The sequence below is a fragment of the Arachis hypogaea genome, chromosome 20, assembly GCF_003086295.3.
Source record: "Arachis hypogaea cultivar Tifrunner chromosome 20, arahy.Tifrunner.gnm2.J5K5, whole genome shotgun sequence".
NCBI lineage: Eukaryota > Viridiplantae > Streptophyta > Magnoliopsida > Fabales > Fabaceae > Arachis > Arachis hypogaea.
In genome coordinates, this window is record NC_092055.1 from 3,524,406 (window position 1) to 3,534,259 (window position 9,854).

General features: G+C 33.4%; 1 protein-coding gene across 2 annotated transcripts; it reads right to left on the reverse strand.

Annotated features, from left to right (window-relative positions):
- Window positions 1-2,025: 2,025 nt before the first annotated feature.
- Window positions 2,026-7,163, reverse strand: LOC112783477 (protein MALE DISCOVERER 2-like). 2 transcript variants are annotated; one of them, XM_025826441.3, is made up of 14 exons: window positions 6,613-7,163; window positions 5,996-6,388; window positions 5,744-5,876; window positions 5,500-5,571; window positions 5,227-5,349; window positions 4,935-5,126; window positions 4,652-4,753; window positions 4,492-4,553; window positions 3,942-4,400; window positions 3,644-3,837; window positions 3,374-3,506; window positions 3,107-3,264; window positions 2,819-3,004; window positions 2,026-2,697 (listed from the first exon to the last, which is right to left on the reverse strand). In XM_025826441.3, the coding sequence occupies exons 2-14, from the start codon at window positions 6,093-6,095 to the stop codon at window positions 2,437-2,439; spliced, it is 2,175 nt and encodes a 724-aa protein (XP_025682226.1). In that variant the 5' UTR covers window positions 6,096-6,388; window positions 6,613-7,163; the 3' UTR covers window positions 2,026-2,436. The 2 variants fall into 2 exon arrangements, with proteins under 2 accessions (XP_025682226.1, XP_025682227.1); XM_025826442.3 differs by lacking the exon at window positions 6,613-7,163 and having other exon boundaries at window positions 5,996-6,500.
- Between the last annotated feature and the right edge of the window lie 2,691 nt (window positions 7,164-9,854).

Genomic DNA, 9,854 nt, shown 5'->3' on the forward strand with positions numbered 1-9,854 from the left:
GTGACTTATCAGACTTTTCTTTTAAACTATGACCTTTCATTCTTCTCAAAGGGCACATTAAATATTTTATTTTTTTAAATTTTATTATCAATTATAAATAATTTAAAAAATTATATAAATAAACTAAAATAAATTTTAAATTTTCTAATTTTTATTAAATTATTATTTTAAGTAAAAATTAAAAAAAGTTATGTCAAATGTTATTAATTTTTTAATATTAATTTTTTATTTTTCTAAAATATTAATTATGTAAAGAATTTAAAATTTGAGTACATCTAATATTTTTTAATTTCCAAAAGTATAGATTATATAGAGTACTTAATTTAAAATTGGAGTGCATAACTATTTGTTTTGAAATTAAATTAAATTAAAAAATATTTTGTAAAAAGATTATTTAAGAAATATTAAAAGAGTATTAGAATTTATTATTTTGTTCTCAATTAACTATTCATGTTTAAAAATGTCGACTAAAATATGTTATTGAATTAATAAACTCAAGGAAATTAAGATGATGATTAAGAGTAATAATAAAAAATAATAAATTCTTATGATTATCTAGTATTTGTCTTTTTTATTATGAAATAAAATTAATATTTAAGTATTTTTGTTAATTTTTTTAATTATATATTCAAAATTTATTTTGTTTATTCATTTATAGACATTCTATGCTTTTATGAATAGAAAGTATGAAAGTAATTATTTTAGAATATTTTTATAAGTCTAACAAAAAATTGGGTTCAAGAGTATCAAAAGTTTCAATGATTAAGCGTTATTTAAAATTTTAAATAAGACATTACAAAAAGAATATTAACTCTAAATCACTCATTATAATGCTTAATAGGTTAATTTTATGAGGTTAATTACTAATTTACTACATTATAAAGAGAATGTCATAATATAAACTATATATAGACCTAAAGAGCATTGTATTAACATATAATACCACAATAAAATATCAAACAATTATGAGAATAGTAAATTAGTCTCCTAAATCAACTTAACAACTCATAACCTCCAAGAAATATAAGAAAAAGAGTTTATGACATCATAACCTCAAAATATATGCACTATTCTAAATGTGTCAGAGTCCTTGTACACAGGAATATCCCCACCATTGGGAATGACTCAGAATATTATTAAGAACTTGGAATAAGAAAATGGCAGAAATATGGTGCCTCCAGTCTATTCTCTACAATTTGGTTCAAGCTTGTAGCACGTAACACAATTTCCACGTCAGTATTTCACATGTCACTAGTGGATCTATCATCATATCATTACATGTGGTAAAACTTTGAACTGTCAAATATCACTAACATTTTACGTTATCAAGCTACATCAGCACACCGTTAATCGAAAATAAGTTAAATTAACTTGGTGTATTTTTGCCAAATTTTAAGAATATAATTGATGCAATTAAAATCTTAGTTTAAAGACTATTTTGGAGTTTGATTCTCTATAAAAATTATGTTTGTAATAATAATTAAATATTTTTTTGAATTTTTTCAATTATTTTGATTTTGTTTTTCTGTTTTGTTTCGAACTTATAGATATATTCGAATATTCGAATATCCAGTGGATATGGAGTCTCAATAAAGAATCTCCGGAGATGGGAGACGGGAGGCATGTCTTCGTTTCCATGGAACTTTTTGCCATTCCTATCTCCATTCTCCTCCTTTTTTTTTTCTTACTATAATTTTCTATTGGTAATAATTTCCGCTGGTTTTGCAAAGCAGAATGCAGCTGTAATCACACACATTGTTTAGCTTCAAAATAAGTTTAGCTGATTTGGTTTGTTTAGTTTTTTTTTTTTTGAAAGATTAAAAATACAGAGGAAAGTAATTGATACAACGATTAGATTGAATAATGCTTGGGTGGTATTCAATTTATTGATTTTTATATTCATTAATGAATTTGATCCACTTGATAACCCCTGAAGTAAGATGATAAATTTGAACATCAGTACGTGTTTGTTTGTATTATTAACTATTCAGATTTAATTATAATGTATTTGGATGTACATTTTCATTTGCATTTGTGGAGCACAAGAGCACAAGCACTAATATAGTAAGAAATTGTTTGTATACATGACAGATCAAGCGAGCAAGAAAGTACTAGTTTCATTTCATTACATGAACAATTCAATAATCTATAGACCTATACTCACCTATTCAAAAGTTGCATAGGGAGTGGGGATCAACATCCCAAATTCCCAATACTAAATTAAAATTTTTAGATCCCAAAGTTGATCAACAACACAAACACACTTCCTTTGAGACATGAGTGGCTAAGGTCTTAAGGATCAAGACCAAAGAAAATGAAGCAAAAAGAACTTGACTAGCAAATATCCTAACTTGCACTCTTGCTGCTTGATAAAAGGCTACAGAGACACTTGACTATGAACAAAAACCAAATAGAAGAGAGTCAGATAAAACTTAATTAAGTGGCTTCCACTGACAAGATCTCCAATTCAGCCCACCAAAGTGGAGACAATCTTGGAACTGCTTGCTCAGGTGATATTCTAAGAGCTTCCCTTAATTTGATTGCGATTTCTCTCATTGTTGGTCTTAACCTTGGATCAGGTTGGATACATTCTTTGACCACCTCACATATGACATCAAGTTCATTGTCTTTGACAGATTGCAGAGTTGGATCAATCAGATATTTGAAGTTTCCCTTGTCGTTCAAGTACCCAGCAGCCTAGGATGTTCATTATGATCATTCACTCATTAAATATATTTGCATATAACAATGGTATTGCATTTAAAAAGTTTAAACAAGAAGAAGGGAAAAAAAAACAGTAGATGTGTTTCATACTCACCCAATCCAGAAGGCTGCCTTGTTCTACAGAGTGAGGTAATCTCCCAGAAACGATCTCTAGCAACAGCACCCCAAAGCAATAGACATTGGTTTCAGGATCATCATGGGGTGGCAACTCAGATTTCTTTCTCCTCTCTTTGTTTGCCTCAGAGCGTGATACGATATTCCGGAATGTGGTCTGAGCAATCTGATGAAAGAACAATATAATAATGGAGAGGTGTGTTACTTGATTGATGTCTAAGGCTAACATATAACAAAGGAAATAGAAAACTGATGAGAAAGTGTATACCTTAGCGGCAAAGTCATCTGTCAAAAAGATCGAATGTGCATTAAGGTCAGTATGTGTTACTGGTGGGTTCAGGTCATGATGCATGTATTGAAGACAATAGGCAGTGCCCATGATAATCCTCATCCTTTCACTCCATTTGAGACGTTCGACTTCCCTAACTGAGAAAAGCAAGAAGCAAAACATAGATAACTCAGCCTATAGTTGGAAGAACACAGTTGAAGCTGATTTTGCTTTGCTAAAGGTAATGACTTGAGAAAATGCTCTTACCATGCAGATGCTCAAATAGGCATCCATTCGGAGCATACTCCAACACCATCATCCTTGTGAATGGTTCTTCTTCCTCACAGTAGCCAATAAGGTTAACAAAGTTCTTGTGGTTTACTCGGGACAGAGAATCAATCTGAAGCATATATGGGGAGGGAAAAAGAAGTTAGCAAAAGAAGAATTTAAGAACTGATTGAGAGTCTCTATCAAATTGAAAAATGGGACTTTTCATTCAATCCTTTTCATTCTATTGAGGTTTAGATGGAGAAAAACCTTTCTCCGGTAGTTCAACTCTGTGTTCTTTGACCAATCTTGGGCAGATTTAATCACAGTAGAAACAACAGCGATCTCAACTCCACTGGACAAGGTTCCTTTGTATATGATGCACTCATCATACTTAGTACTAACAATATTGCTGAAATCCTCACAAGCTGTCTCTAGTTCATCTCTATTCAACTTGGGGACTCCTACATTTAAAGAATAGATGGTACTGTTTGCATCAATTGAAGTTCCACTTAAGTAAGATCCATGTAGAACTTGTAGTTTGTTTTTTACTGATTGGAACTATTACCTGTTATGAATGCCCTTTGCAACTGTCCACTTATTCCTGTCTTCCATGGTTTTATTACCTTCACTGCTCTTTTACGCCAAATGCAAATAATGATTATGATAACAATGACCAACACAATCACAAGTGCAATAATAAGAATATACTTCCTCCAATTCCCAGAGGAACCATTATCTGAATGTGGTTGCTGAGTTGGTTTATTTGCACTAGAAGAAGCATCACTTTTAGGATCAGAAGGTGGCTGCAGCTGTGGAGCTGGAGGTGCTTGATTCTGCTTCTGTTTTGCATCTGGCACAGCTGGGAACCCCCCACTGCTTTGTGTAACCGGGTCAGTGCTGATCCCTATATTAGCCTCGCCACTATATGGCGCGGCTGCAAGGTTACTGGACTGATCAAGTAGCTTCCTACGTGCCGAATTGTCTAGATCCGGTACGTTTTCAACATTGCCTATCTCATTAGAATCTGCATGGTGCAAGATTTTTTTGAATGTCAATGATAGGGAAATATTTCGGTTGCTCAATAGACCATAATTCAGGGAAGTTTCTCGGCTCACCGGTTAGAAGGTCGCAACAATTCTCTTCATTTCCATCTAGGGTATACTTTCCTAGCTTAAACCTTCAAAGAGGAGTAGAAAATGTTAGTAAGTTGAACATGATTAAGGTATAAACATAGGTGCAGAATAAGATTAAGATGATGTCAAGTTATCTACACACAGTTGCAGCACAACAGCACTGAGGTAGTTTGCAAGTGTTACTTTAATTTGGTTAACCGTTGAATCTGGTTCATTCCATTCCTTCAAGTTGCTCTTCCACACACTGCATATAACATCAATTCAGAAGGCTAGGAATTTACAAAAAAAGATTACAGACTTTTTAATCATAAAAGGGGCAACAAATTAATACAAGCACAAAAATTCAATGGAAGAAAAGCATGCAATGGGACTATTGAACTGGCTTGATCAAAGTGGAAAAAAAAAATGAATGAAGATATGCTTACCAGTGTCCAAACTTTCTATTGATGCATGTAACCAATGTTGTTAGAGGTTCTGAAAAATTGGTAACAAGTAGTGATTTAAATCTGAACTCTCCATCATATTGAGAACCACCACCTTCATCGTCGTATTGAGAACACCCACCATCATTGTCATATTCAGAACCACCACATTCATTGTTATTGTTACAAAGCAACCTAGAGTAAAAATATAACTCCATTAGAGGATACTGAAATTTCCAACAATGCATGCACATGCAACATACAGTTAACTTACAAGTGTTTTAGCAATAACAACCTGACAATTTCTGTTGGGATAATTCCACTCAAGTTATTTTCCCTTAAATCCAATAGCTCCAGCTTGGCTAGATCTCCAAGTTCTTCCGGAATAGCGCCCGAAAAGTTATTCTTGCGCAAAATGCTATTTCAAAAGCAGAGGAAGCATATCCATATCAGAAAAGTCCAACTCTGGTTAATCAGTTTGGTTTAATTGAAGGTGATTGCCATTATTGAAGAAGAGAAAACAAAGACTTTTAGAAACAACAAAAGGAAGAAATGTTGTGAGGCATACAGAGATTTTAAGTGACTAAGCTTTCCAAGCTCAGGAGCCAATATCCCCTCCAAAGATAGTCCTTTAAGGTCCCTACAAGAGGTAACAGCAATGTTTATATTCAGTTTCCGATCAAATTCTGTGGCAATAGCAACTACCTTGAAAAACCAGGAAAAGCTACAACAAGCTTTTGTTCTTAGCTAAGAATAAAGATAAACAATACTGCATCTGCATCATTGGAATACTTACAAAGAAAGGAACTTACAATGTTTGCACTTTACCATCAACACAACGAACACCAAACCACTTGCAGGGATCACAATCATTTGGATTCCAATTTGCCAAAGCAAAATAAGGATCAGAAGTTATTCTTGCCCGGAACTCCAACAAAGCTATTCCTGCACTTTCCATGTAAATGGAAGCATGTTTCAATATATATATAATGATTGCATTACGTCCTTTCTTCATGAATGGGAAAAAGAATACTATTAACTAAAAGGAAATATTTGAAAATCACCTTCGTCATTAAGAGACCAACACTCTTGGATTCCCCAAAGAGCAATTAAGCAAACATAAATTCTGAGCCAAAATCTAAATATGTTCCATCTCATTCCCATTTCTATGGGAAACCAATGCCAGAGTGACTGAGACGGTATCTATAATCCTTGATAGCCAGGATTCTATGCAATACAATGTACACAATTGCTAGGATTTCGCTGTACAAAGAGAATCTATTCGAACAAAGAAGAAGAAAAACTCAATTAACTTGGCAAAGGTTTTGTATAATGGAAGCTCTGATCTAATCAGGGTCCCTCATTCTGTGTAATCCTATCTCTTTGTTACAAGCTTTTGCTCAACAAAGACATAATCTCAATGCTTTCGTCTCAATTATCCTCAGGAGCATGCAGAGCTGAAACAAATCTCAACCACGATGAGAAAACTCCACAAAAGGAATAGATTTCCAACAAGATAGAGAATTTCTAGAACCAACCAACATAATCAGAATGAAAAAAAAGAAAGGCAATAAAAAGCAAAAGAAGAAAAAGGAATAACCCCATCCGCAAGTAAGCTTTTATGGCATCAATAAAAATGAGTTGGAAAGGTTAAAGCATTGAGAGAAAGTGAGTGAATTACCATGCACAAGGGACAAAAGGGTGCAAGAAAGGAACTCTCTTTCTTGCTGGGAATTGAGCAATGTAGAGGATGATTGATGCAGGTTTGAGGGTTCAGGCCAACAAAAAATATATGTATAGATAAACAATAATCTATTTTTATAATATATTGATTGAATTCCTTATGAATGTATTGGTGCGTTTTCAGGATGATCTCAGAGGATCATAGGACACATTCCCAGGGTTCTGTTTCATTTCTTAGTTTGTATCTCTGCGGCACCCTGATGGCTCTCTCTTTTCCCAGTATTTTCCTGATTTGGTTAGGTGGTGTGTGTAAAAAACTGTTGGAGGAGTTTTAGGTGAGTTCCGAGAAAGTAGGACGCGGTTTGGATTGGATTGTATTGATAGTAGTTTAGTTTAGTAATGAGTGCCAACAATGTCATGTCTTGTCGTGATTCCCACACACCCATCTCTGATCTCTCCCTAGTCCCTATATACACTCTCTCACACATCCATTACTAAAATTCTTGAATCAACTATGTATTCATTCAATACTATTTGCTAAACCAATATATACGTGTACGCCATTACTAGATATTCAAACTTTCTAAGCATTTAATTCCCTTTTTTGGGGTCCGTCCAATGGTCCATATGGATGAGAAGAAGCGGACCAAAAAACTGGTTTTGTTCCTAACGTCACTTTATTATTATTATTAGGTGGAAACTCAGGTGCAGTCGACTTCACGTGAATTTGATAGTTGAGAGCTGTTAAATGAAAATTTAGTCAAATCAATCAAATTATTTAACGATTCTCAATTATCAACTTCACGTGAAGTCGATTGCCCTTGAGTTTTCACCTTATTATTATTAGCAAATTTTTATGAAAAATATATTAGTAAAAAAATAATACACACAAAAAGTATCATCATTGTTATGATATGGATGTCCATATCCATTCAATGTCTACTCAGTATTATTCTTTCCTGTATTCAAGTACTATTGAAAAGTACAAGCATTAAAAAATATGCGGTGCATGCTTTCCAACCTTTGAAAAAGTGAACCTTGAACTTATATAAATAGAGGAATGAACTTAGGCTTTATACACAGTAACAATAAACAAATGCAATTCTCTCTCTTTTTACTTTTAATACTTCTTTCTATCTTTATATATCTTTCCACCACTCATTATGATGTATCTGATTTTTTTGAAGATCTTGAAAGAAATATTGGTCATTTGATCAATGATGGAATAGTTTAAAGTGTGGGATTGTTATATATCCATGTAAATAAATAATGTAAAGAACTTATTATTAAATTTTATTTTCTATGTATTTAAATTTCAAATGTGATGTATATAAATAATGAAATATTAATATTTATGAATTTTGAAATCATTAAATATGTCATGTTTTTAATAAAAAAAATTTTAGTATATGACATTATTTTTATGTGCAGTATTTCTTGGAAAAATAATTTCGACCAATTATTCAATTTAACTGTGCATACTACTTATTTTATTATTATTTGTCTTTGAAGAGAATGGCAAGGATATGTAATGAAGATGTATGCCTTGCGGATAGTGCAAGTTCGCACACTATTCTCAAAAGTGATATATATTTTACCCATCTTGTGCTAAAAGAAGAATGTGTTAATACTATTATTGGCTCAGGCAATGTGATTGAAGGTTCCGGAAGAGCTATAATTTTGTTTCCTGGAGGAACAAAATTTATAATAAATAATGCACTATTATCTACCAAGTCCCTGAGGAACTTGTTGAGTTTCAAAGATATTCGCCGAAATGGATATCATGTTAAGACAATGAATGAGGGAAATCATGAGTATTTATGTATCACAACTCATGATTCAAATAAGAAAGTTATATTAGAAAAATTACCCTCACTTTCATCTGGGTTGTATTATACCAAGATTAGTGCAATTGAATCACATGCCATTGTAAACCAGAAGTTTACTAGCCCAAATGAATTCATAACTTGGCATGATAGATTGGGTCATCCGGGAACAACCATGATGAGGAGAATTATTGAAAACTCCCATGGACATTCACTAAAAAACCAGAAGATTCTTAAAACTAGTGAATTTTGTTGTGCTGCATGTTCTCAGGGAAAGTTTATATTAAGGCCATCACCAGTAAAGATTGGATTTGAGTCCCCTGAATTCCTAGAAAGGATTCAAGGTGATATATGTGGATCTATTCATCCACCATGTGGATCTTTTAGATATTTTATGGTCTTAATAGACGCATCTTCGAGATGGTCACATGTGTGCTTATTGTCTTCTCGCAACCTGGCGTTTGCGAGATTACTGGCTCAAATTATTCGATTAAAAGCACAATTTCCAGAAAATCCAATCAAAGCAATTCACCTTGATAATGCTAGTGAATTTACTTCACAAGCTTTTGTTGCTTATTGTATGGCTAATGGAATAAGTGTTGAACATCCAGTAGCTTATGTTCACACACAAAATGGGTTAGCAGAATCACTTATTAAACGCCTCCAATTAATTGCTAGACCCTTACTTATGAGAACAAATCTCCCAACCTCGGTTTGGGGCATGCTGTTTTACATGCTGCAGCACTTATTCGTTTGAGGTCGAGTTACCATCAGTTCTTTCCTATGCAATTAGCTTTTGGCAAGGAGCCAAATGTCTCTCATTTAAGAATATTTGGGTGTGCGATATATGTTCCCATTACACCACCTAATCGCACCAAAATGGGACTCCTAAGAAAATTGGGGATATATGTTGGATATGATTCTCCCTCTATAGTGAGGTATCTTAAGATACAAACTGGAGATGTGTTTAAAGCCCGGTTTGCGAATTGTTATTTTGATGAATCAAAATTTCCAACATTAGGGGGAGAGAATAAGCTTCCTGAAAATGAACTTAATTGAAATGCATCATCATTGATGCATTTAGATCCTCAATCAGGGCAATGTGAACTAGAAGTTTAAAAGATTATACATTTGCAAAGAATAGCAAATGAATTGCCTGATGCATTTTTCGATACAAAGAGGATAACCAAGTCGTATATACCAGCGAAAAATGCTTCAATTCGAATTGATGTCCCAGTTGGACAAATTGCCACCGAAGCAAATACATGCCAGAAGCATGGCAGGCTTGTCGGTTCCAAAGACAAAAATCCCCGAAAGAGAAAAGAGGTAAATAATAATATTCCTGTTGAAAAAGACATAGTAGAGACACTTGTAGTTGTCCAAAATTCTGATACAGTGTTAACGCCAGAAGACG

Coding starts and splice junctions, on each gene's coding strand:
- LOC112783477 (XM_025826441.3), bottom strand. CDS start 6,095: ATGGGAATGAGATGGAACATATTTAGATTTTGGCTCAGAATTTATGTT. Junction 5,350..5,499: donor CTTAGTCACTTAAAATCTCT/GTATGCCTCACA, acceptor CTTTTGAAATAG/CATTTTGCGCAAGAATAACT. Junction 3,005..3,106: donor CAGATGACTTTGCCGCTAAG/GTATACACTTTC, acceptor TTCTTTCATCAG/ATTGCTCAGACCACATTCCG.